The 27,956-nt window shown below is 44.3% G+C and overlaps 2 protein-coding genes across 9 annotated transcripts in view; one reads left to right on the top strand and one right to left on the bottom strand.

Annotated features, from left to right (window-relative positions):
- Astn2 (astrotactin 2) overlaps positions 1-27,956 on the bottom strand; it is a 1,043,712-nt gene that overhangs the window by 253,077 nt on the left and 762,679 nt on the right. The window lies entirely within an intron of this gene.
- Positions 2,266-14,325, top strand: Trim32 (tripartite motif containing 32). Of its 3 annotated transcripts, none has more exons than XM_008833482.3 (2): positions 2,266-2,337; positions 11,244-14,325. In XM_008833482.3, exon 2 carries the CDS (start codon positions 11,320-11,322, stop codon positions 13,285-13,287), a length of 1,968 nt encoding a protein of 655 aa, XP_008831704.1. In that variant the 5' UTR covers positions 2,266-2,337; positions 11,244-11,319; the 3' UTR covers positions 13,288-14,325. The 3 variants fall into 3 exon arrangements, with proteins under 3 accessions (XP_008831704.1, XP_008831703.1, XP_008831705.1); XM_008833481.3 differs by having other exon boundaries at positions 2,279-2,342; XM_008833483.3 differs by lacking the exon at positions 2,266-2,337 and adding an exon at positions 2,570-2,843.

Genomic DNA, 27,956 nt, shown 5'->3' with positions numbered 1-27,956 from the left:
TTATTTTGATATATCACAGTGAAAGATTTATCGTCCTCTTTTTTTTTTTTTTTTTTTTTTTTTTTTTAAAAAAAAAAAAAAAAAAAAAAAAAAAAAAATTATCCAAGTGCAAAATCTTATGCAACAAACACACCAGAGTTACCAGGAGCCCAGGAAGGTGGGAGAAGGGAACACAACTTCCCTCCCCATTTCTCCAAGGTTGTAGCTGCACCTACAAGCTATCCATTTGGATTGAACTCTGCTCTACTTATTCAGTCTCTGACTGGGCTGTCTTCTCAGAATGCCTAAGTCTCCCCCTCCCCCCAATCTAGTCCTAGCTAGACTGTTCAAAGTCTACATTCCAAGTCAACCGGGTTGTCTCAGAAAGCCTCAGAGCCTTGTGCCAACCCAAGAGTCCAGAGCCCCTAGATTCTGTTCAAAGAATGTATGAACTGAAGTTCTCTGAAAAAGTTATACCTGTGCTAAAGATACTTCAGACTGACCAAATGACTAGAATTTCATGATTATGGAGTAATGAAATATAGGAATGGATATAGAACCAAATTTGTTTTGAACTATCTTTAGTCCTCTTAATAGCTTTTTCATACCAACCCCTGAATCGGACCTAACATCCTTGTGACTATTAGGTAAAACTTTTGGAATGTACTTTTAAACTTAGAAGAACACTAAATTCCACCAACTCTAAAGATAAGAATGTTATAGGATCTGGAACCCATAAAAGAGATTTCCCTGCCATACTGTAGTCCAACTACCTGATTTCCCCCACAACGTGTTTGGTAAATGCATTGACTTAATGATCCACTGGAGCTTGGTCAGTATAACTAGCATCACTCCCTTAAACAAGCCTGGCTGACTCTCCCTCACCTGGCAGTGATCAGCTGTCAATAGTTTCTCAGCTAAGTTTGGGGCCTCCTGCCCATTTCCCCAGCCCAATGCTGGTTTTTGTCTGATTGAGATTTCATGAACTATTTTAATCCTTTTGGAGAAAGAGAGTGGTAAAGTCTGACAACCAACCCTCTCATTTCCCAATATCCAAAATTCTAGAGGTCAGAGTTTATGGCACTAGGTGCATACCAGGTGAAATTAAAAATTAATTACAACTTTTTGTTCTGTTTTGTTTGAGGCAGGGTTTTGCTATGTAGCCTAGGCAGGCCTTTAACTATGTAGCCCAGCTTGGCCTTAAATTCTCAGTACTTCCTGATTATCCTCTGAAGTACTACTCCACCCAGTTAATTATAATTTTTAAAAAGTTATTATTTAATGCAAATCATTTATAACCTCAACTAATCATCACAGCACATCTTGACTTTATTTGGAGATGAAGAAATTGACAGAAAGATAAAACAATATTAAGAACAGTAAGAACGCTGGCTCTTAGAAACTGGCTTTAAATCTGGGTTCTGACACTTAGGAACAAGTTGCTTTGTTATTTAACCATCTGGGCCTCAGTTTCCTCATCTCAAAAGGCTGCTGTGAGGAGCGAACTAAGCAGGTAAAGTGCTTAGTTGAAGCCAGTCAGTTAGTGCTCAAAGATACTTTTTTTTCTTCGTTGTTTGATCATTGTGCAGGGGACACACAGCTTAGTGGAATTTCAGATCTGAAAATATAATGCTTTAGAGTCCTTCATCTTCTAAATGGTATTTTGTATTCCCGTTTAGGCTCAGATATTGCCTGTCCCCAAACTACCTAGGGACTGCAGGACCTGGCCAGCCAATGGACCACAAAACCTGCCACCTGACAAGGCTCAAGGTTGGACTTGAGCTGTGCTTCTGGGTGGCTTAAGGAGAAACGGGAGCTGCAGGGTTTTACCCACATCTACCTCGACTGTTGGCCTCCCCGCTGAGTAGGCAAGAAACTTTTCATAAGCCCTATCTGTTCAGCAACTTTCGTAAGGGATGCGTCATAGGCAGAAATACCTAGCCTGAGGAGGCTGCTCCTCCAAGAGAGACCGGCTGTGTGCCTGTCTTCCCGCCTCTCAGATGGGAAAGTAAGCTGAGGTTCAAAGAGGCCACTCTGTGCGATGCCTAGACTTTCTGGAGACCACTTCGAGGGGGGTGGTTACCGTTTATTGAAGAGGTTAAGATCGTGGGACAGGGCAGGAAGCCGGATCACGCACTGCTGTGGCCTCCAATTCTGCAGGGGCCTTAAGGCACAGCTGGGCCGCGAGTGCTCAGCCCTCCGGACCACAAGCCCCAGCATGCCCCGGGGAGGCGGGGCACGGTGACCGACAGGCGGCTCTACGAGTTGGTGCCTGCCGAGGAGGGCGCTAGTCAGCGCATGCGCAGAGGTTGGCTGGCGGGTGGGCTGGCAGCCGTGGACGCTTCGGAGCCGCGGGAGGTCAGGTAGGGGGCGGGAAGGAGGGTCGGCGACCGGGGGACCCCGGCGGGAGTCGCGGGCCGCAGCCGAGCTGTAGAACGGCGGGATTCGCGCCTGAATAGCAGGATTTAAGGACGGGATCGAAGGGGCAGGACCAGGGTGGGGGTGGGGCGGGCTCGGGAGGGATTTGGTGGGGCTGAGGAGATGCAGCTGGGGGAGGGGAGCAAGGGGCTTTGAAGATGTACAGTTGCAGCCTTTCGGGAGGTATGAGGTAATGTGGGGGCCGTGCGGAGATTGCGGCGTGCAGCATGTGGGAAATGGGGAGATCTGAAGTCCTTGGAAGGATCTGGGTGCAGAATTTCAGAAATAGAAAGGAATTGGAAGGCATGGGTGAGATTGGAGGGGCGAACAGAATCTGAGGCTTTTAGGGGACCGGCAGGGTCTGAGATCAAAGCAGGCAGGGTCTAGGAAGATCCCAGTTGCTGGAGAAACGGATTTCTGGAGTGAAATCTAGGAGAGATTGAGGGGTAAGTTCCCAGGGGAATCGGTATCCAGTTAGCAAAGCCCACGGCCCCAAGGTTCGCAGGCAACATGTGAGGCCGGGTGGGGGGATGGGGGGGCAGGGTTAGGAGGTGGCACAGTGCTAGGTGGGGAAATGGAGGAGAAGGGGGCTCAGGTTGAGGGAGAGCACGAAACTGAGATGTTAGAGTGGGATACAGGGTTGACAGCTGCAGAAATTTGGAAACACTAAAGGGTGTATCAGAGATGTGGGACACATAAGAGTAATTTGTGAGAGTTGCAAGGTTGCAACAGTCTGGAAGGTTGAATTCTTTATTGTGAGGGTTGGGGATAGGGTTTGAAAAAGATTGAATGGTGGGGATTGAATGTCATAACTGGACTGTAGAATTCAAGGAGTAGTTCTGTGAGTTTCTTGTTTTAAACTACTAAAGGAGTTTTCTTGAAGCCTCTGCATAGGAAACAGAGAGGTTTGGAGACCCGAGGACCCCTAAAGACATTTATAAATAAATTATATATGAATGAATGAAATGTAGGAGAATTTCAGAGGTTTGGAAATAAAATCATGAATCTTCAAGAGATCCTGAAGGAGAATGAGATTTTCTGTGAGAGGAATCTTACTCATTAACTAAAGGCCCCTTTATCCTGACATAGTCCAGCACTATACTAACTCCACTCTGATCAGCCCAGCCTCCCCATGTCAGACCAAAGTCATGGGCTTTGGGAAGAGAAGGAGGGAGGGAGGAATGAGGCAGGAAACTCCAAGGTCTTCTGTCTACCCCTGGCTTTCGGTGTACCCCAAAGTGGCTCTGCAGATTGGTTCCCTATGAGGGGGGGGGGGCACAAGGCGGGGGGATGCTCAGAGACTGAGGGATGGCAGCTGTGGACAGGTCAGAAGAGTAATGGGCAGTCAGGTAGAGGACAGGAAGGTGTGTGAGTCCTCCAAAGAAATGAGCGCAGAGTTATCTCAAACGTGAACTTCTGTAGAAAACCTAGTATATCTCAAAGAGGCAGTAGCTGTGTAAATGAGATGTTTGGGCTGGGAGACAAACAAAATGGAGGTGTTGGGGTGGGGGGAGGGTTCTCTTGTATTGTGCATTTAGGCATCGGCCATTATCTGAAGCAGTAATTCTTAGCCTTCTTAGCCCAGGTGAGAAAGGATGTCTAGGAAGCTTTTTAGTTGTCGAAGCTGAGGTGTGATGGGCTATTGGCCTCTAGTAGATAGATACCAGGGATACTGTTAAACATTTATGTATGGAATAACCGTCACAACAAAACATTATCTGGCCCCAGTCATACCAAAATGGAGGGATCTGACTTTAAAGTCAGATATCCTGGGTTCAAGTCCTGGCTTTCTCTTTCTGTCTTGTGGTCTTCAGGGAGTTGCTTAACCTCTTAGTCTCTTGGCTCTTTATCTATAAAAGTAAGCTAAAGACAGGTCCTACATCATAGGATTATTGTGAAGATTCAGTGAACTCAATCAGGGTACCTATTTTCTGGCACATAGTAAATGCTCAAAATTTATTAATTTTTAAACATTTTTATATGTATCGCTCATCACACTTAGCACCTCTAAGTGTGTTCTGTGTCCAGCTTTACACACGAAACTAAGGCTTAGGAAGTGACTTGTATAAGACCACATAACTAGAAATGTCTAAGTTAAACTCATACTAGATCCCGCCACTGTCACTGTATATGCAATCCCTCTTTCCTTGCTCTGTTCTATTTAATCTTCTTTTTTCAGCCTCTTCTAATGGAAAAGAGAATCTCCCAGTATCACCAATATCAGATTGATTTTCTAAAGATGGGTAACTTCCTGATTAGGCAAGAGAAGCCCCAGACTTTGTCCTGGTTTGCTCTTAGGCCAGAACTAATGGTCAGATAATAGAAAGAGCCTGAGGTTAGGCAAGAAGAGGAGGACAGGCTGAGCTTGGGAGGCACTGGCTTAAAAGAACACCTCACACCTCAGCAGGGCCTCAGGCTGCAGGCAGTCACACTGAAGGAGGGAAAGTGCCGCACTCAGTGGCCATCCTTTATGCATCCTGTCTTTGGGACAGAGTAGTGGCATTTGGCTTTTTCAATTTCAAGACTAGCTACATTGGGAAGCCAGTTTTGTTTGTTTGTTTTTCTTTTTCTTTCTTTTTTTTTCCTTTCTTTTTAAAGGCTGGATCCCAGGGCCCAAGGACAATAGTCTTAGCAGGAATATCAACACATATCACTTAGAAAAATATGTAATGGCAATTGAGTCAGCCCTGGAATCAAAGGTTTGAAATCCAGTTACTTTACTGCTTATTGTGTATGGTCTTGGCCAAGTACTTGTCCCTTGAGCCTGTGTCTATCAAAAACACAATCAGCTGCATTAATCGAGTGCTTATGAATGTATTTTATCTCAATAAATCTTACCAGTGATCTTGCTGACAACCTGAATATTATTCCTTATTTTATAGATCGGAAAATTCATAGGTTAAATGATTTATCCTAAGATCCATGGCAAATGATTAATCAGGATGGAAACTCGGTTCTATTTGACGATAACTTCCACAGTACTAGTTTGTTAGAAGAAATTTTCTGACAGTTTAATGGCACTACAGCTATGTCCAGAGAATGACCAGAAGTCAAAAGTTTACAGGGCCCCTGTAGTGGATTATCCTGTGTATGTTGCTCTGTTACCTTTCTGAGACGCCCTCCCTTTTCTCCTTCTGAACAGTCAGATTTAAAAGTCATTCCTGGATGCATTTACTAGCCTGTTAGACAGACTGCCTGGAGGAAATGGTGGTCTCTAATCTAGAGAAGTATAGCACATCTTTCTAGTGAGTGGTTTGGGGCATGCAGTTCACAGGTGGACATTTGAGTCCCTGCTCTGCTACTCAGCAATTTTGAGAACTTGGACAGGCTTTCTATCTGAGCATTTTTCTTACTTAGGAAAGGAAATAACACTTACTTCACATAGTTAAGTGTGATGTACAAAAGGTACCTGACACTCAATAAGTACTCCTTGTTTTCCAAGAGTTGGAAGACATGATCTTAGCTAGACATCTGCTGGTGTCTTGGTCAAAATTTCAGAGGATCCTCTTCCCTACACAGAACAGGGTGAATATCAAGTGTTAACCTTGTGTCCTGGAAGTCAGCTTTGTTAGCGAGTTGTAACATGGAGTCAGTTAAGCAGTCAGTTAGCATCCTGTTAAAGTGCACAAAGAGAAAATGCAGTATAGAATGCTGGCATGAAAGTAAATGTGATATACTTCCTAAAACACAGTCAAACCATGGGAGTGTGTTAACAGAATGGACCTCATGTCTTGTGAAAGGCGATATATTTTATATGCTGTCTAGTTTGTAGATGAGAACCCTCTTCTTGTCTGTTTCTTAAAATGATGTCTCCGATCCCTTTCACATGACTGGACTCAGCAACTGCTTAGTAAAGACATGTTTCAAAGTAAAGTGGAGATGAGGTTCCCCACTTTTGCTCGTGGCTTAAACCTCCATGGGACAGATAGGGTGTGGAAACAGATGGATCTCAAGAACTACTCCATTAGATAGAGACTTGAGCATCGGATGAGGATTTGATACTTTGGGTCTACTCTACCTTTGATTCTGAGACAAGTACACTATCTCCACAAAGGTTCAGAATTTTGATTATTTGACTTGGGTATAGTCTGCCTTTTGAAAGGTGCCTATTCATTCCTTACCTCAGGCTGGTAGTGGCCGTGGCAGGCTGTAGCTGCTGTTACTTTTCTAGTACACTAACAATAAAAGCCATTCTTCACAGTTAATTCTACGCCTGGCATGGTGCTGCCCTACGTGCTCTATCCCCAGTCTCCTTTTATCTGTACGGTAACCTTGTGATAAGGTATTGCTTTAAAGGCCCATCTCATAGATAAGCTGAGAACTACAGAAGTTAAGTAACTTGTCCAGGTCTCCACTGCAAATGGTACAGCTGAAATTCAATGCCAGCCTGATACCTGCATCCACTTCCTTAATCTGGTAGCACTGCTCACCCCTGCTCTTGCCTGTCAGCCTAGCTCTGCCCTCAAGTGTATGAATGTTCATTTCTGCCTTGGTCTCAGTGTCCTCGGTGCTCTTACGCTAACATCACAATAATTCTAGGTTTCCATATTTAGTCTCTGCTATAAGGGGCCAGAGCAGTTTACTTTTTGGTTAAAAGTTGTCTTCATTTCCACGTTAGTTACTTTCTCAGTCAAATCCCTCCCAAGATGGCCAGACCTTTAATTAATCTTTTTATCATTCCATGAAGAGGAACATTCTTCTTCCCTTCAGAATTTAGTTTGTAAACTGAATTATTTGCTAATACGGGTCCTGGTTATAGCTGTTAATGTTCTTGATTGCTAACAGAATCATGCTGAATGGCATTATTCCGTTGCCTACCAAGTAGTGTATGTGCATTATCCCTAGTCCTTACAGTAATCCTTTTATAAACTAAGAAAATAGCCCTAGAGAGATTAAAAACTTGCCAGGCCTGGGAAGATTAGGTAATTTGCCAGGCCTAGAGGTTAGCTAACTTATTGTTGGTTCCACATGTCACAGCAGTTGACAGTGCTGAGATTGAATCTCTGCTCTGACTTCAGGGTTTATGCCATTACTTTGCTCTTTGCTCTTTTTTTTTTTTTTTTTTTTTTTTTTTTTAATATTTTAAAAAATTTTACGTGTGTGAGTATATTGCCTGCATGTATTGTATGTAAGTGCACCATGTTGTGCAGTGCCCATTGAGGTCTGAAGAGGGTGTTGAATCCCCTGGAAATGGAGTTATGGACAGTTGTTAGCTCTCATGTGGGTGGGAACTGAACCCGGGTTCTCTGCCACTGCTTTTAATCCCTGAGCTATCTATCTCTCCAGCCCCAAGAGACCTATTTTTACCTAGAGTCAAAAAGCTGTGTTGGTGTCATATGGGCATGTGTGGTATACATCATTATGTGGAGGGGTGAGGGAACAGGGTAAACTGAGTAGATAAAGTGGGAAGCTAAGACTTGGTGCAAAATGAACAACAGGAAACATGTTTAAGGAATTGTGGAGACAGCCTCCAAGATCATAAATAACATGTTCTGGTTAGTTACAGATTGTTATAGCTGGCAGGAGATGGGTAGCCAAGGCTTGGGATAATGGTGCAGTTCCTTTCCTTTAAATACTCTTTGCAGGGAAACTGATGTTATATGAAGCTTCCATGAGATTCAGTCTCAGTATTAACAGTACTGACCAGATAGGCCCTGTGGAGGAGAGGCTGGATCTGCCTGACTTTTGGTTTCATTTCAGGCTAAGAACCTGAAATCCCACTCTCAGGTGTGGAATGGAAGTGGTGCCTGCTTTTTCCAGGTCTGAGGCCCTCCATGCCTGATGCTTTAGTGTTGGGATTTCTCTGGCAAAGCACAGCAGCTTCAGGGTACAGGTGCTTGACATCCTTAGAGAACTCAGGGAAGCTGAGGACTGGTAAGATAATTTTGGGTAGGATGTGGGTATAGTAAATGCATTTTATAAAACTGATAGCTTAGAGAGGCAAGGAGCTTTTGAACTGAGAGAGGTGATATGGTACTCCAGAAATCTGGGAAAAGAATTTGCTGATATTTTTACAAGTTGGCAGACTTGTTTAATGAGCTGATCCACAGTGCCAGCTCCAGGAGGAACAGATGTCCCTGCACACTATAAGGTAACATGCTCTGGATCCAAACACCAAATGTTGCCCTCAGTCTGTTGTCCCAGATGATAGAAGACAGAAATAAGCTGTTGGTTTAGAATTCAGAAGGCTTGCTTGGATCTTGAGTCATGGTTTCTATCTGTATTTGTGTGTGTGTGCTATTGGCCCCAGGACCAAGGCATTTGAGGATTCAGCACTCATAGTTTTAGATAGCCATAGGAGATCACTTCGGATCATGATACCTAGTAATTTGTTGTTTTCTCGAGGCATGGATTTATGGATTTGAGCAGTAATAGGTTGCAAAGCAAGAGGATGCAGGTAAGTCACTCAGTTTATAAATCACTCTAACCCACTCTGTATTGGCTGAATCTCAAAACTATATTACCATTTCTTCCTCAAGGAGAAAATTATATGTTTTAAAGGCAGCATTTTCCTAAGCACAGTCTAGAGAGCACTTGTTAATAAATGTTAAATCACACACACACACACACACACACACACACACACACGCACGCTTGGAAGTCATGTTGGGTTAAACAAAGTAAAGGCAGTGTACTAGAATATTCTACCATGTTTGAGCTCTATACCCTTGAGCCAGTTTTCCTGAACTTCATTATTCTCATCTGTAAAGTGGATTAATAAAAATCCTGCCCACATTCCATTGTCCTGATGAAGATTAAGCAAAGGCAACAGATATAACACTGGACGTGCTGCCTAGAGCATAGTGGGCACTAGAATACTGGAGCAGTTTTTGAATTAGGGACACTTCCCAGAGGTGAAGCTGACTTGATAAATTGTGCTTTTCTGCTGCAGAGCACTTGTCAAGCCCCTTCTGAAGCTGCTGGTGTTTTGATATATATATTTCCATTGGCCACCCTCCCCCCATGTGCCTGGAGAAAGTTGATGTGAACAAGGCTTCCCTCAGCTAGCTGCATTGTCCTGTAAACCAAGCTAACCTGCTCTCAGCCTCCTCTTCCTCCTCAGGGATGTCCCATCTATATTATAAGACTGCATGTGTGATTTGCATTTAAGAAGTTTATTTATGCACGTGCCTTACCCTGCTCATTGTATTCATTCTAATTTTAGGTGAAGGTCAGCAGTGACATAAGGCTGCAGAGCACTGAGATATCTCTTAAGTCTGCTTCATAAGCATGTGTCCTGGGGAAGAACAGGGGTGCCCATAGGATGCCCTGTGTGATGGGAGGGAAGGCCAGACAGAAACAAACTGTCTTGATGAGGAACTGCTGCTCTTTAAATCATCTGAATTTGACTGTTTGGCCATCTGAGCTCTTCACATGTCCCCACCATAAGCTAGTTGATCTAGAAATGGTAGTAATGACAGTACAGCTCGGCAATGTTGTTTGCTGCATTCTTTCCATTTCTACCTGCTCCCCAAGGTCAGATTCCCCTGCTACCTCTTGAAGGCACTTTGCTGTAGCTGCTAAACTAGTTGCTGTGATCCCCCCACCACTCCACTCCAGCTTTGGGAAAATCGGTTTTGTGCTGCAAAGCCCGCCAGGGCCTTCACAATGAATTTCACATTTCATCTTCACATCAGAGTCCCTTTGTGTCCTGAGTCTTTACCATCAACCTCAGATTACCTTCCCCTGGATTTCCACTATTCTCCCCTATATCTTCTCATGATTTTAAGAAAAAAAGAGAACCAGTGTTCCCTTACGGCTTTTTGATACACAGGCAAATGTTACTGTGCTACCCTTACATGGGTTATTTCAGCTCATTCTCACAGGAACCCAGTGAAGGAAGCTTTTGCACTCCATGTAGAGAGCCCCAGTGTTCTCTGCCCTTCCCACTCTCTGGAGCTTGTTTTCCATCTGCTTTCCCGCCTTGCTTAAGGCTGTGTCCGTTGCCTGATGCGTTCTTCTAGGCTTGAATCAAGCGCTGCCTCCTCTCTAAAGTTCTGTTTTCCTTCAAATGAGAATGAGTCCGTTTCAACATCCGTCACATTCAGTCTACCTAGATTCAATATACAAGTTTGTCTTTTTAAAGTAGGTCAGGATTTGTATCCTGAAGCTGTTACTATTTTATACAGTACCACAATAACTAGACTAACAAGGGTGGATAGGTAGGGATATGAATGAAACAACATCTATTTTCCCTATCTGATGTTTTGCAAATGAGACTTTTCTATTTCTGACTGATTTCTTGTCCCCCAAATATGAGACACCGTGAACCCTGTGAGAGAATTAAAAAGCTCTCACTCTTTTGCTGACAGTTTTCTTTGCTTAAAAGAGCTTTACCGATCACTGCCTCATTTCTTTCAAGAAGTATCTTAGAAGGAGCACCACGTCTGGACAGCCTTCCTCCATGTGCACTGCGCTCCCACAGGGTGTAGTGTGGACTGGCATGTCTCTTTTCACTGTGCATGCTTTCCCTATGCTTTTCTTTGAGTATAAATTACAAGGTTTAAACATCGTAAAACGTAAGTTAGTCACAATTATTAGAAGGATATTACTTGTCAGGTCCTGTATTATGGATGTCAAATTTATCATAGTTAACCCTTACAATAATACTGTCATTATTTCTGTAGCATAGATGATGGGGAAACAGGTTTAAGCTTAGATCCTCCCAGCCCCCGCCACTCCACTGTGTCTCTATCACCTGAGACATAGTAGGCCTCAATAAAATTATTTGCTAAATAAGTACGTGATCAAGTGAGTGATTTTAACTGTCCTCTAAGTGATTCTCGACTGGATTACTCGCCATAGGCAGTGGAAAATGAGTAATGGTTTGTTTTTCTCTTTGGCAGGAACTTGACCTTGGGGCATGAACACTAAGCTGTTGGGTTCTGGGCTCTGGTAGTAGGAACCTTCTCGGGAAGAGCCATGGCGGTGGCCGCTGCAGCTTCTCACCTGAACCTGGATGCTCTCCGGGAAGTGCTTGAGTGCCCCATCTGCATGGAGTCCTTCACAGAGGAGCAGCTGCGGCCCAAGCTGCTGCACTGCGGCCACACCATCTGCCGCCAGTGCCTGGAAAAGCTGCTGGCCAGCAGCATCAATGGAGTCCGCTGTCCCTTTTGCAGCAAGATCACCCGTATCACCAGCCTGACCCAGCTGACGGACAACCTGACGGTGCTGAAGATCATTGACACCGCGGGGCTCAGCGAAGCCGTGGGGCTGCTCATGTGTCGGGCCTGTGGGCGGAGGCTGCCTCGGCAGTTCTGCAGGAGCTGCGGTCTGGTGTTGTGTGAACCCTGCCGGGAGGCAGATCACCAACCCCCCGGCCACTCTACGCTCCCGGTCAAAGAGGCGGCCGAGGAAAGGCGCAGGGACTTCGGGGAGAAGTTGACTCGTCTGCGGGAGCTCATGGGGGAGCTGCAGCGGAGGAAGGGGGCCCTGGAGGGGGTCTCCAGGGACCTGCAAGCAAGGTACAAGGCTGTGCTCCAGGAGTACGGGCACGAGGAGCGCAGGATCCAGGATGAGCTGGCTCGCTCTCGGAAGTTCTTCACGGGCTCCTTGGCAGAAGTTGAGAAGTCCAACAGTCAAGTGGTAGAGGAGCAGAGCTACCTCCTCAATATCGCAGAGGTGCAGGCTGTGTCTCGCTGCGACTACTTTCTGGCCAAGATCAAGCAGGCTGATGTTGCCCTACTGGAGGAGACAGCAGATGAGGAGGAGCCAGAGCTCACTGCCAGCCTGCCCCTGGAGCTCACCCTGCAAGATGTGGAGCTCCTTAAGGTGGGCCATGTCGGTCCCCTTCAGATCGGACAGGCTGTGAAGAAGCCACGGACAGTTAACATGGACGATTCCTGGGCTATGGAGGACGTGGTAGCATCCACTGCCTCCACCTCTGTCACCTTTAGAGAGATGGACACGAGCCCTGAGGAAGGGGTGGCCAGCCCCCGGGCCTCACCTGCCAAACAGCGGAGCTCCGAGGCAGGCTCCAGTATCCAGCAGTGCCTCTTTCTCAAGAAGATGGGGGCTAAAGGCAGCACTCCGGGCATGTTCAATCTTCCAGTCAGTCTCTACGTGACCAGTCAGAGCGAGGTGCTGGTTGCTGACCGTGGCAACTACCGTATACAAGTGTTCACCCGCAAAGGCTTTCTGAAGGAGATCCGCCGAAGCCCCAGCGGCATTGACAGCTTTGTGCTAAGCTTCCTGGGGGCCGATCTGCCCAACCTCACTCCTCTCTCCGTGGCCATGAACTGCCATGGACTGATTGGTGTGACTGACAGCTACGACAACTCCCTTAAGGTGTATACCTTGGACGGCCACTGTGTGGCCTGTCACAGGAGCCAGTTGAGCAAACCGTGGGGCATCACAGCCTTGCCATCTGGCCAGTTTGTGGTAACTGACGTGGAAGGTGGGAAGCTCTGGTGTTTCACTGTTGACCGAGGAGCAGGAGTTGTCAAGTACAGCTGCCTTTGCAGTGCTGTACGCCCCAAATTCGTCACCTGTGATGCTGAAGGCACCGTCTACTTCACCCAGGGCTTGGGCCTCAACTTGGAAAACCGGCAGAACGAGCATCACCTGGAGGGTGGATTCTCCATTGGCTCCGTGGGCCCTGACGGGCAGCTGGGGCGCCAGATCAGCCACTTCTTCTCTGAGAACGAGGATTTCCGCTGCATCGCCGGCATGTGCGTGGATGCCCGAGGTGACCTGATTGTGGCCGATAGCAGTCGTAAGGAGATCCTCCATTTTCCAAAGGGTGGGGGCTACAGTGTCCTTATTCGAGAGGGGCTTACCTGTCCAGTGGGCATTGCCCTCACTCCTAAGGGGCAGCTGCTGGTCTTGGACTGTTGGGACCATTGCATCAAGATATACAGCTACCATCTGAGAAGATACTCCACCCCTTAGAAGAGGAGAAATACCGGTTTCCTCTCCTCAGCCGACTTCCCTTCCCTTAGTCCTTGGTTGCTGATGATAATATAGAATAGATTGGGTGTGTGTCCTGATTCCAGCTCGACTTTCCTAGAATTTTAGAAGCTCTAGTTCCAGTGCTTTTAATTTGTCCTTCCCCTCTCCTTCCTCACCCCGCCTCTCTCCCATTCTAAATATAGAGCTGTAGCAGGTACATTATCCCAGATAGGCTGTTAGCAGACGTTTGCATAGAAATTAGGCACTTCCAAGGCTTCAGTAGAGAGAGGCGTTGTAGCCCTTTGCCCTGGGGTTTGAAATTTGCCCCTCTATTCCTACCAAATCGTTGTTGATTTTTCTCCTCTGGACTCTGATGTCCCTGGTCCAGTGTTTCCCTCTTATTATAACATCTTTCATCTGTGGTGCTTTCTCTTTAAGTCTGGCTGCATTCTGTGTGCATGCTCCAGTGGGACCTGCTCCACCCTTCAGTGACATCGTATCCCTGTAGCATGGTGTCTCTTTCTGATCACCTTCATTTTTACCAGCGTGCGAGTGCATCTTAAGTGCCACCAAGGGTGATCCACAGGCCTGGTGGGAAGCAGGACCTCTTGACTGGGGGATTTATGCCGTTATGGATTGTCTTTTCATCAGAGACGTAGCAGAGAATGCGTTGACCCTACTTGGGTAGCATTGAAAACTTCAGCTTGGAAGTTGCTCTGCCTTTTAAAGTCAGAATTAGGCCACAGCCAAGGAAGATGGAGACCAGCAAGCAAATGGTGATATAACCAGCAAACTTTGGACAATTTATAGGGCTCAGAAATTTTCATACTCTTTCCACCCACCTGTGCTGTGTGCTGTCTGAGGAACTGTACAACACAGGCTGCAGTTAACAGAGTGGAACGGTGGACACATTGTTTTCATTACTAAGACAACAAACCATTGAGTGGTGACTTCTGTATTCTCTTCAAGTGAGTGCATCCTGTTTGGCTTTAGGATTTACTTAGGTTCTATCAAGCATTAAAATGATTGATAACTTCATGATTGGTGTTCACGTGTTGATTACATACGGGATTTGGGAGGTATGGGGTAGCTTGCCGTTTTGCGTGCTGACACTGTATTCTTTGATAGCATAGCATTCTTAGTTCAGAATATAGCCAACAATACCATCATATAAAGATAATCCAAGCTTCACTTCCACATACATTTGAACAGAATCAGCCTTGCCTCCAAGGTAGGTTTAGCAGCACAAACACCCTGTTCAAAATTGAGCCTCTACCATGTGCAAACAGGAAGATAACCATGTGCTAGCTCACTCACTAGAAGTGACAGAATTGGTGATGAGATCGCATAGGCCTCAGTGTCTGCTAAGCAACTGTCTTGCTCTTGGGTGTAGGACTGATTGCAAGCCAAAGCCATGGCCCTTTGTTGTCCCAGAAGCAAGGTGATTAAACTAAACTATCCCAAATTATTTTTTGGTGACATGGTTGTTTATCTCGTGCTCCCCTTTCCCCTGACTTCTGTTGTGATAGCTGTCGGAGAGGATGGGTAAAGAAATACCTAATGTGATATTGAGCTAGTTTATCTTTTGCTTTGCATGGGGAGAAGGCTCCGTGTTCTAATTATGAAATTGCATCCGATTTTCAAAGATTATATAATTGAGATGAAATTGATCCAATTAAAAGTGCATCACAAATGACTTCACTGCTTATTAGAGCCATTTTTATCTGTTATGGCACCCAGCAGCAGATTTGTCTTTGCTGACAGTGGGAGACTTGTGGAAGCAATAACAGTCAAGGCCTTTGCCATATGGTGTTCAGTGGAGAAATGAATACAACACCCCTGGTTGACTTGTAAACACAGCCAGAAGTCCTCCGACTGCCCATGCTTTGGGGACCTGCTATCACCCCTGGCATTCAGCATTTAGATTTCCCCCACCTCTATATCACAGAAATGCCTTGGTCTTCAAGTATACCAAATATCTGCTGCCTCAGTATGGCTTGAATGATTTTCTGTTTTGGTGTGAATATTTTAGGATGTGCTGAGTACGGTCAATTTTTGGCTACCTGCCTTGTTAACTACGGCCAGAAGAAACATTTACTCAATTCTAACAGTTGAGTTTTGGGGGTGTTTTTGTTATGCTGTTGAGACAGGGCCTCACTGTGTAGCCCTGGCTAGCCTGGAGCTCACAAATGTAGATGAGGTTGGCCTCAAACTCACACAGATCTACCTGCCTCTGCCTTCTGAGTACTGGGATTATAGGTATGGGATTTTTGGTTTTTGAAGTAGCAACATTCTTACTTAGATTGAAGTATTATATGCAAGTATGTCCTGTAAAACGGATCAAAGAGCCACTGCTCTAGTTGAAACCGGTTTGTAGGGCTTTCCTTACCACACCTCCTGTAAAGCTCTAAGCAACCTACAGAATCTGGCAACCGTTGAACTACAGCATGGTAATCCTCTGGTTCCATCTTATTAGCCACATGGCCTGGACAAATTCACTGACAAAGAAAATGTCCAAAGTGAAGCCTGCATTTAGAAGGGTATGAGATGATACGAAATACTGACTCAGTTGTGGAACGCTCAATAATAGCTAAAGCTTTTTGCCCGCATCAGAGTGCCCGGTGCTGGGTATTCGGCCCTGTACTTTCTTGCTTCTTTTCATGCTTTACAAGTTCGTTTGGCAGCTGTAACCTCTCTCAGACACTTCCTACTCCTAGCCACAAGCCTCCCATATCTGCTCACATACTCCTTTCTACTAGTTATTTCGTGTTTCTTGTTCTGTATAAATCCTGAGTCGCTGTTATCTCTCCCTGTACCTGAGCTTCAGTTGGCCCAGCCTCCCACTGTCAGCAGCTAACATTGTGCCCCATTTAAAATGTCCACCATCACCTAAGTGCCCACTTCTCTACCTGATCCCAATGGTGACTCTGAGAATCTGAGACTTCCTAGCACTGCTCCCCTACATTGGCTAAAAAGGGATTCCCAGACAAGAGCTTTGAAAATGTGTAAGAAAAGCAAGGTGCAGGGGACTGGAGAGATGCCTCAGTGGTTAGGAGCACTGGCTGCTCTTACAAAGGACCTGGGTTCGATTCCTAGCACCCACATGGCAGCTAACAACTGTAACTCCAGTTCCAAGGGAATCCAATACCCTCTTCTAACCTCCACAGGCATTGTACAACATGGATGCAGTTACATGCACACGGGCAATACACCCATACATGTAATATTAAAAAAAAAAAAAGTAAGTGGGGGCTGGAGACATGGCTCAGCGGTTAAGAACACTGCTCTTGCAGAGGACCCGGGTTCCATTCCCAGCACCCACATGGCGGCTACGAACCGTCCTTAACTCCAGTTCCAGGGGAATCCAAAGCCCTCTTCTGACCTCTGTGGCATTGCACAACATGGGTGCACTCACATACATGCAGGCAATGCACTCATACACATAAAATAATAATAAAATATTTAAAAAAATAAAATGTTCTTTTAAAAAACAGAAAAGCAAGAGACACACAATTGGCTGCTCTGTGTCATTCTTAGTTACAGAATTTAAAATATTGGAACAATGATTATGTTTATTGAGCACCTACTGTAGGTTAGGCATTCTTTCCAAGTATATAAAAAATGAGAAATGATATTAATGTGTTTACTTTTTAGAAAATGATTCCAGAGTTTTTCTTGTCTAAATATTTGAAGTTGGTAGTCTGCCACGCTAATCTACTTTTTTGCAAGCCAAATGTAGACTGTCTGAATCACAGTGAGGGTATATTTCCCTGCAGCAGTACAGAGGACCACTCTTGTTAATTAAAATAAATTTGGCTTGGGTTTTACAGTGTTTGTGTGGTAAGGCAAGTAATGTTTTGTCTAGTATTAATTAATGGACTCATAAATGAAGTGCTACCCGGCTCTGTAGGAGGGACTAGAAGACGTGGTCATAGGAGACTCAGGTCTTTCCCTACGTCTGAGCAGGAGGTTGATTTACACTGAGGACGTGCGCTCCCTCAAAGGATCACAAATCAAATTACAGATATGAAACAGCAGATGTTTGCATGAATTTTACAAGTAGGGCACTGGTGAGATAGAAAAGCTGTTGAACAAAATATACATTCAGGCTGCAGACCTTTGTTTTTATCTTGCCAATATCATTAATATTGATGAGACCCCCATCTAAATGTGAGGTTACTGAAGACAGTTCCTGGGACTGGCAATGTTTTCACATGGGAAGATCCCTGGATTTAGGCAGGCCTGTGTCTGACTTACAATTCTGTCTCAATTTAACTGTACATCTGCAGGTGATCTGTAAGCATCAGTTTCCCTTATTTACTGATAAAATAAGGTTATTCAGACCGATTAATAAAATCCCTTCCTACCAGATGTGGGGGCACAGACCTTTAATCCCTGCACTTGGGAGGCAGAGGCAGGCAAATTTCTGTGAGATGAAGGCCAGCCTGGTCTACATTAGTGAGTTCCAGACCAGCTGGAGCTACAGAGAGCCCCTGTCTCAAAATATCAACAGTAAATGAAACATAAAATCCCTTCTGGATGTATAATTTTGATTTTTAACTAGCATAAAAGTTCTCCCCCAGTGACTTTGCAATATTATAGTTATATTGTTCATGTTTTAACTGTATTCTACTACATACAAAGTAGAAGAAAGGAAAAAAAGAAAAAAGCCTGCACTTTGGAATCAACCTCGCTTTGTCCAATTGTTTCTGTATTCTAGCTGTTGTGATTTTTGTCACAGTTATTAGCATTAACCCCTGCTAAGCTGTAGTTTCCTTATCTAGTAAAAGGAAGTGATGGTTTACCTTTTAAAGGGTGAAGGTTGTGAGAATGAAAAGATAATAATGCCATGGTATATGTAAAAGTACCTAATTAAGAAAATGGCCTCATTGTAAGGGTCAAAGACTTCCTTCCCTTCAAGGGAGGCTGATCTACATTCCTCGGTAAGTATGTAAGTCTTGGGAAGTTTGGGGCCTCTGTTGGTGCACAGCTGCTTGTTCAACGTGGCCTGGCTTCTTAATTAAAAAGCCTATTGGAGGAAGAGTGTGATCGCTAAAATGGCAGAGGCAGAAGTCACAGCAATCCCGCCAGGAAAGCTGCACGTAATTCTAATTTCAATAAAATAATTAAGATAGCACCTTGACTCTTTGAGAGGCAAATTGAATTAGAATTTTTAAACAATCTTATATAAATGTATATCTACATTTAAATATTTAATTTGTATATATAGATATATAAAGAAAAAATTAACTTAGAAACTTGTATGCTTACTATTACATAACTAGCATAAAAGGAATTTTTTCCTGCAGATCAATATTAATTGAATCATATAACTATAGAAACAATCCATGAATCATACTCTAAGTAGAAGTATTAAGGTATGGTGGTTATAACTTGGGCTCTGGATCAGAGGGTTCTGAGTTTGCTCTTGCTTCTGTCACTTCGTAGTTCTGCGATCATTACCTCTACGCTATGATGGTTCGGGTTCAAACTACCCTGCACTATGGTGAAGAGATGATAGGTGCAAAACAGCAGGTTACAAGGAGTTTTTGAAATGACAGTAAACTAAATGTATACGAAAGCTATTCTTATTTGTGTGCTATGGGACAAGGTGGAGTTAGTGAGGAAACAATCTATGCCACAAAGCCAAAAGAAAATTCTTTAGTAACTCACTGAAAAGGACATGAAGCTTTTTATAAATCAAATGCTTGGATGGTTTTTTTGGGTTTGTTTTTTTTTTTTTTTTTTTTTTTTTTTTGCTTTGTTTTGTTTTCTTATACAGATAACATTAAGAGTGTCCTCTGGTGATCTATTAAGTTTACTTGGTTATAACTATGATAGTATTGCATCTTTTCAAAAAAATATAAGACCTGGGATTCTATTTATTCATTTACTTGCTCATTAAAGACATATGGAGACATCTGCTATTTATTATTAGCAATATTTGTATGAGTCATGAATGCAAAGATACATCAATCATGAATCTCTCCTTCAAATGGCTTGTAATCTCTCGGCCAAAATAAAATAGTATAAGCCCTACAAGTGTACTGGCAAATAAGAAAAATGGTACAAGACAGAAATTGCCAAGTGTTTCAGCAAACTGAGAGGCTCTGGTTGCTAAAGGGCTTTGAAAGTAAGAAGAACATTACAAATAAAGGCACGTCATTAAAGTAAAGAATAGGGGATATACCTGCAAGTTGAAACCTTGTCAGGGTGAGGAGATCAAAGGTCTAAAGGGGTCCACCTGCCCTGTAAGGAATAAGTGCACTTTTTTTCCTGCACTGGGCCTGCCATTCCCGTCAGTGATCATGTGAGGCTCAGCGAGCTGCATGTATAGGAAGGTGGTAGGGTGGGGATCAGGATCACCTTAGCATCTCAGTGGTGGATGACAAAGGCATAATTTGAAAATACATTTTCCTCAGCTGGGCATGGTGGGGCACACCTTTAATCCCAGCACTTGGGAGGCAGAGGCAGGCAGCAGATATTTGTGAGTTCAAGGCCAGCCGAGACCCTGTCTTAAAAAGACCAAAAAAAAAAAAAAAAAAAAAATCTTCCTCAATTTTCAATTTTCTGATGTATCCCCTTAGTAGGAATCACTGATTTTGAATTGTCCTCTAAATATATTTTCTGCTTTTAAAAATCCCAAGATAATGTCAAATCACTTCTCAGAAGCCTAAATCAAATGAGTCATATCTGCTTTTGCCCCATATTGAGACATGCTGATAAGAAAGAGCTTTTGATACCTAGGATAAGTTCAAACCATGTAAGCCACAGTCTATACATAGGAAGAGTCTGGTCCTCCTTACCTCCAAACTACTATGAAAAAACCAAGCTGGTCTCTTTTACTGGTTCAAGCCATTTTTGAACCTCCTTAGGAGCACACAGTGCTGTGCCCAGAAAGCCTTTTTATGTAAGTAACAACACTTTTCATACCTATTTGGTATGAAAGTAATGTTGGTGGCTTCAACATCTCAAATAAGTTTGGGGTGAAAAGTTCTACTTTAGGGGATGACTAGCAGTTGACACAGTAAGCTGGGAATCTAGGGCATCACTACCACCACTAGAGAGCTTTCAGGTTTTGCTTGCTAAATGACTCTGATACTGGCCACCATGTTTTCTGTCACCTGTGGGCAAGCTTGTGCTGTGCTGACTGGCTGCATTTGTTGAGCCCTACTAATTATAATACATACTCAACTAAGCTGGAAGTTTTGATAGATGTTTGAGGACAGGAGAACATAACAAAGCCTGGCCATAATGTGTCAGCCCAGACCCTAGTGTCTCTGAATTGTTTGGATTTCAGGACAGGTTGTGGCTGACACTAAGACTCAGAAGGGCAACTCTTAACCCTGAAACTTTTGGCGGCCAGTTGTCCCAACCAGGCTTTGCCCCCATTCTATAATATGCTCAAAGAAAATGCTGATAGCCCATGTGCTGTGCAGGTTTGTTAGCTCCCCATGTGGGGAAGGCTACATAGAATACAGTAGCCCACACTCCTAAAAGCAGATGAGGCAGGAAACTGGAGAAAATGCCTTTGCTGCTGCTACTGTCTGTGCCACTGTGCTCAAAATTGCTGAGGTGTGAAACCCATGTACCCAACCTTCTCAGAGAAGAGATCTTCCCAAAGTATCCATAGCAACCCTTCCTGCATAGCCAAGGGATGAATTCAAACCTGACTTAAGCCAAGTACTCTTAAACCTTGTAAAGTAACTAGTAAGGGGAGATTCTAATCCAGGTACTTCACATCTGGTCTAGAGGAGGTTAGCTATATAACACCTCTCCCCAAGTTATACGTAGTAATTTAAAAAAAAAAACAAAACTTAATACAGGACAGTCAACAACAACAAAAACCAGGTCCACAATGTGAACCATTTGGGATGCCAAACTGTACTAAAATAATGTATACATCCACAACCAAGAAAGGTAAAAAGTTTTTAATTGGCCTTTGCATCTGTACAACCTACAGTCTGAATTAACTTTTAATACCTGATGAAAATTTTTATATCCTTAATACTAGGGTTCAAACTGCAGCTATATCTGAGAGTCCCCTAAATTTAAATAGGGTGCCCTGTAATCTTAGGACATATACTGAGAACATTTAGGACATGTTAGGAAGACAAATATGTATGCCCCTCTTTAGTCCCCCCAGATACTGCCTTGCTTAAATTCTGCATCACCCAGAGCAACCATTTCCCTAGACTATCCCATGGCAGGCATGGGCATTTTGACCTAATGACTAATAAATTAAAGTTGAATTAAATCTTGGACACTTAGCTATTGTCTTGCCAAATGGAACTCATGGAACTTCCCATCCCCTTCTTAGGTAAAATAGTTAATATGGCCCAGTTAAATTAAAACAAGGCCTTTGAGGTTTGAAACCCATATACCAGACCTACTTAAAGAAGAATTATTATCCCCACAGCCTCACCATCTAATGGCTCAATTTAGCTTGTTCTTAAACCTACACATAATGAATAGTACCTCACAGTGGATTGTGCTAATCTTAATGGTGAAGGTACACTTATTAAAGCTACCATAGTAATTAAATGGGTTTTTTTCGTTGTTGTTTTTACTTTAAAAAAAATATGTGTATGAGTGTATTGCCTGCATGTATGGAAGTGCACCCATGTTGGGCAATGTGCCCATGGAGGTCAGAAGAGGGTATCAGATTCCCTGGAATTGCAGTTACAGACAGTTGTTAGCTACCATGTAGGTGCTGGGATTCAATCCCAGGTCCTCTGCAAAAGCAGCCAGTGTTTTTAACCACTGAACCATCTTTCCAGCCCCATAGAAATTATTGTTGAAATTGCTAACTATCCAACCAACAACCAAAAAATACTTTGCTAATAGATTTGGCTAATAAGGTAGGTGCTAACAAACTTTTAAAAAATTGAGTCAGTTAACCTTTACCTGCAAATGGATATAATACCCTTTTACACAGCTAGCCATTGGGAGGGTACATCAATTATTATGACTTCACACAGTCTTTGCAAGCAGGATCTTAACCACATCCATCTTTCTTCAGGATCACAGTGATGACATCACACTAATCACATCCTTCTACAGAAGATTCCTGTGACATACTCAAGGAGGGCATGCGAATAGTCACCAAAAAATTAATCAAAGAAGATAGACCATTTGTGATGGTTTGAATGAAAATGTCTCCCATAGGCTCTAAGTATTTGGACATTTTGTCCCCCATTGGTGGTGTTGTTTTGGGAGGCCTTAGAAGGTGTGGCTACGCTGGAGGAAGCATATCGCTGGGGGCAGGCTTAGAGAGTTCTTAAGTCTTGCTGGGTCTCAAGTCACTCTCTTGCTTCCCGTACCTGATTGAAGATGTGAGTGCCCAGGTTTCTGCTCCTGCTCCAGTCACCTCTGCCTCTGCCTCCATGCCTCCCCACCATGATGGACTCTTGCCCCTCAGAACAATAAGCTCAAATAAATTCTTCCTTCTGTAAGTTGCTTTGGTCATTGTTTGTATCACAGCAACAAAAAAGTAACTAGAACAGTAATTGGTACTGAGAATGGGGTGTTGGCTGTGAAGAACCTGACCATGTGGGGTTTTGGAAGTTTGGGCTAGAAAAGTGGTTGATTGCTGTAAGCAGAGCTTAATGGGCCATTCTAGCAGGGGCCTGGAAGAAAGTAGTGCTGAGAACACTGTAGTTCCAGAGGGAAATAAGGACTTCAGCAGCACTTGGGATATTTTGGTAAAGAGTCTGGCTGGACTCTTCCCATGGCCAGATAGCTTACCTGAGGCTAAGTTGAAAAGCAATGGACTAATTTCTCTGGTGGAAGAAATTTCAAGACAGTCTAACATAGAAATGGTGGTGTGGCTATTAATGGTGAATACTATGCAGATCTACAGTGAAAAAGAGAAGATGGGGCAGAAAGAAATACAGGAGGTATGGTCTAGATTGAAAAGCACTAGGAAGATAAGTGGAGCCCTGGTGGGTGCTAGAAAGGATCCTGTTGATCAGGAGATTAAACAGATTAAGGAGAGGTTTAGAAATTTGCACTTAAATAATGGAGAGAGTGCCTCCAGGGCAAGACCACACCCAGTTAAGCCTCCAATTTGTGAAAGGAAAATGCTATAGGAACCACTGAAGAGATAAGCTTCTAAAATGGATAAAGCAGGCTGGGGTCCATCCCAAACTTGCAGCCAAATTTGGCTGTGTCTTTCCACTGGTGCTGGCTTTAGAGGCATGAAAAATACAAGAGTGAAGGGGTCATCAGTTCTTCCTCTTTGGTTTCAGAGAGTCGCTAAGGCCAGGCAACATGCAGCAGGGGTGCCTGTTCATTGCATGAAGCTGTGAAGGTGAAGCCTGGTTGGCAATGGAGACCCCAAGAAGACATTTGTGATGCCAGAGCTGTGAGGCATCTACTAGGAAGACCAGTATACAGGGAGTGGGTCCAGCCCAAAAGAGATGTATGTTGCACGCATTAAAGCTGGAGAGGCTGAGCCATCTAAGCCCTTTGGAAGTAAAGTCCCAGAAGTCGGACATGGAGCTACTGGATTTGGTGTTTGCCCTGCTAGTTTTCTGTCTTGTTTTGGTCTGGTATTTCCTCAATATGCCATTATTCCTCCCTTTTGGAATGGTAATGTGTGTCTGGTTCCACTCTATGTTGGGAGTATATAATTTGTCTTTTTATTTTACAGGGCTTACAGTTAAGCGATTGCCCTGAGTCTCAGAAGAGATTTTAGACTGTAGACTTTTAAATAGTTTTGAGACTGATAAAGACTATGGGGACTTTTAAGGATAGACTAAATGCATTTTGCATTGTATATGGTCCTGAGCCTATGGGGGCCAGCGAGTGGAATGTGACGGTTTGAATGAAAATGTCCCCCATAGGCTCCAACTATTTTTGTTCCCAGTTGGCAGCACTGTTTTGGGAGGTCTTAAAAGGTGTGGCTATGCTGGAGGAAGCACATCACTGGGGGTGGGCTTAGAGAGTTCTTAAGTATTGCTGGATCTCGAGTCACTCTCTTGCTTCCCATACCTGATTGAAGATTGAGTGCCCAGCTTTCTGCTCCTGCTCCAGTCACCTCTGCCTCCATGCCCCCCCACCATGATGGACTCTTGCCCCTTGGAACCGTAAGCTCAAATAAACTCTTCCTACTGTAAGTTGCTTTGGTCAGTGTTTGTATCACAGCATCAGAAAAGTAACTAATACACCATTGAAGCACGCATGGTACAAATTCTTGCCACATCGGCTAACTTCCTGAAAGTTATAACCTCTGGAGACAGTGTATTTCTCACTTAGAATTTTACTTCAGTCTGTTTATTCGATGACTGACAAATTGTCCTTGTTTGGGCTCCTACATCGCCAAAGGCTCTAGGATTGCAATACATTATTAAAGTCCTTAGAAATGTCTCATGTTTCCTGAAGTCTGTAGACCAAACTGGATAGCTATAAGTTTTCCATTTACATCTGATGCCTCCTCAGCTCCATGCTATCTGCCATCAGAATACAATTACAAGCTGAGTATTAGACTTTTCTAGAAATAGGTTGGATATCATAGACCCTAAGTCTGGAACTGTCCACATTTTGCTTCCTGTTGTGGGTCATGGAAACTGCATCTGGAAAGCTTACAATGACCATTCATGCTTCTGCTACACCATGGAGCCAAATGGCATAGTCCATCTGTAGTATAGCATGTCTCTGAGTCCTTAACGCCCTGACAGATGCCTTGATGCAGGCAAAAGATGCTTCGTTCCCAGACCTTTTGGATAACTGGAAAAATGTATATACTTTACAAATGGTGTCTACACCATGATATGAGATGAAGTTTGTTGGAAAGCTGCTGACATTTACATCTGAGCTAGGATGTCCCTGATAATGGGACAGGACTCAGGAACCAGAACAGGAAGCCAAATGTCATGTGGTCCTTTTACCACTGGATGCCCCTGCCAACAATCAGCCAACAATCATCCGTATGGTACTGTTGTACTCTTGGAGCATCGCCAATGGTCTGCTCATCGGTTGCTGCCAATGGCAACAAAAAAACAGTTCTCCATCCAAGATTGCCACTTTAGTGAAAAAGTTCATTCTTTACTCATAGATTCCCACAGTATAAATCAAAGTTGGCTCTGTACATGCTAAATCTATGTGAAGGCATTCCTTGTTCAGTTCAGTGTTCCAGACATTACTGCTCATGACTGTGGCACTTATTTTAGCTGTCAAAATGGGGCTCTTCTAAAGGAATTTATTGAAAATTTCACCTCTGTTCAGACTCAAGCCACAGACCTCACAGACAATCATAATGGCTTATATAAAGTTCAAGTTCAATTAAATGAAACACTGCACATTTCAGTCATCAAAGGTCAGGAATGAAGGGCAGTAAAGATTCTGAATCTGTTTTTTACATTTGACTGATGAGTGCTTTCAAACCTCAGTGTTCCTCCCCTCCCTCTTCAGGCGCACAGCTGGGCAAGCTGATAAGAATGTGTAGGTGTTCCTAACCTTGAGGCCAGAAGAAAGTTCAGACTTTGCAAGTAACATACAGCATGTGGGAACCAACTCCAACCTCACTCTACTCTCCCCATCGCTACTATATGAAAGTCATGCTAGGATTTTCTGTTCTCTAAAGCTGTTTTTGGACCTATTTGGGAACCCCCTCTGGTTTCCCTCAAAAGCTTCATTATATGAGTGTTACATCTTTCCGTATCTTCTGATGTATGCATTCCCTGCCAGTCTTGATATTGGTTGGGGAAAGAGGTCCTAGCCCATTGCTTCAGAGTTACAACAGAGCTTTAGAAACTGAATATTGAAAAACACAAGAATCAAGGAGTTTGATTAAGGTGGTCCTTTGCATGTAGGCACACATCTTTAAAATCTGAATAGTATCCTAGCACACAGCCTGAGATGGTGGGCTCTGACCTCCATTAGTGTGGCAGCTGTGATCTCAGCAGACTGCCAGAGAGTGCCAGGTTATGGCCTCCCTCTGACATAGGGCCTGAGAACGCAGGAGACTGCCTGAGAGTGCCTGGATACTGCCTCCAGGTGGCGGTGAGCTTCCCCTAATTGTACCATACCCATCCCCCTACCTGGGATTTTGGGAGGCCCCTCCCAAGGGCCCAGGGCAGATCTGGCTTTGATAGGCTAAGGCTGAGATTCTAGTAGACAGCCTGAAAGGGTGGGCTCCAACTTCCATCAGTATAGCAGTTGTGATCTCATCAGACTGCCAGAGAGTGCTGGGTTCTGGCTTCCCTCTGGCAGAGGGACTGAGAACACAACAGACTAACTGAGAGTCCCAAAACTGGTGGCCCCCGCTTAGGGAATTTCACAAATTTTCTCTGAGTTCCTGCTAATAGGGGTCTAACCTTAGAAGGAAGCCTGACTGGAACCTGATTTGAGGTTTTGTGGGCTCTCCTGAATCACTGATCTGAAGCCATCAGTTCCCTCCAGAATAAAACCTGACAGAACCTGAAACCTGTACCAACCAGCTTTACATAACCAATAAGGAAAGGACCTAGGCACCTGGATAATACAAACAGAAGCACACTTCAACTTAATTCTCATATCAGAATCATAAACAAGAGAAATTCACATGCCAAAATCACAATGAAAGAATAGTAAAATGGAAAGCCAAAACACTATGCCCCCACCAAACTCCACCAGTCCTGTAGAAGAGTTCTACAATGAGAACCCCCAGAGATAACCCAGAACACTAAATTTAAAAGAAAAATCATAGGTCCCATTCCTTGTATTGGTGCCCCAGACACCTGGGGAACCACCACTCCTTCCTGATCCTTTGCATCCAGACTAACTCAGTTCCTTCCCTGGTCCCCAGCAGCACTCAGGGCCTGACCCGGCCCTCACCTCCCTCTGCTTCCCTGGGCCTGCACAACCCGCAGGCCTCTCTCTAGGGTAAGTTGATGGCGCCCTCCTAGCCTTGACTCCCAGCCTCATTCACCCTCCCATCTGCCCTGCTGGTCTCTCCTCCTGGCCTGGGTACTGTCCCATTCCTTGACTTGGAGCCCCAGACACCTGGGGAACCACCACAGCTTAGTGGTCCTTTGCATCCAGACCAACTCAGTTCCTTCTCACGTCCCCAGGAGCACTCTGGGTCTGGCCCTGCTCTCACCACCCTCTGTTTCCCTGGGCCTGCACGACCCTCAGGCCTCTTTCCTGGACCCCAGGGTTGACCTTTCCTCTTCCTGATCCTTTGCATCCAGACCAACCCAGCTCCTCAGTGCAGTCTCCAGGAGCCCTTGGGGCCACTTCCTGCCCCGATCTTCCTTTGCATCTCTGGGTGGCATGGCCACCAGCTGCCCTAGACCAGGATCTTTCCTGGGTCAGGCTCCCAGGCCAGTCCAACCCCCAAATTCCTGAGGCCAAAATCTATCCTGGAGGGATCCAGACCTTAGGAGAAAGCCTGAGAGCATCTGATCCTCATCTGACTTGAGCCTCTGTGGGAACTCCTGAAGACAAAAGCAATCTGGCCATGCCAATATAAAATCAAAAGAGAGAACCGGAAGCTTAGAGGAACCAGCTTTTCATGCCCAAAAAGTCAACCACAAAGACACATAAAGTTCACAAAAAGAAGCAGACCTAAACTTGAAGGGTTGAGTCTCACACAAGAATCAGAAACTGCAAAAGAAATTCACATGTCAAAATCACAGAGAAAAAATAAGAACATGAAAACCCAAAATAACATATCCCCACCAAAA

The sequence above is a fragment of the Nannospalax galili genome, unplaced genomic scaffold (assembly GCF_000622305.1).
Source record: "Nannospalax galili isolate Female #2095 unplaced genomic scaffold, S.galili_v1.0 scaffold34, whole genome shotgun sequence".
Classification (NCBI taxonomy): domain Eukaryota; kingdom Metazoa; phylum Chordata; class Mammalia; order Rodentia; family Spalacidae; genus Nannospalax; species Nannospalax galili.
The sequence above is the reverse complement of the archived record's forward strand: the minus strand, read 5'-3'. Positions and strand labels throughout refer to the sequence as shown.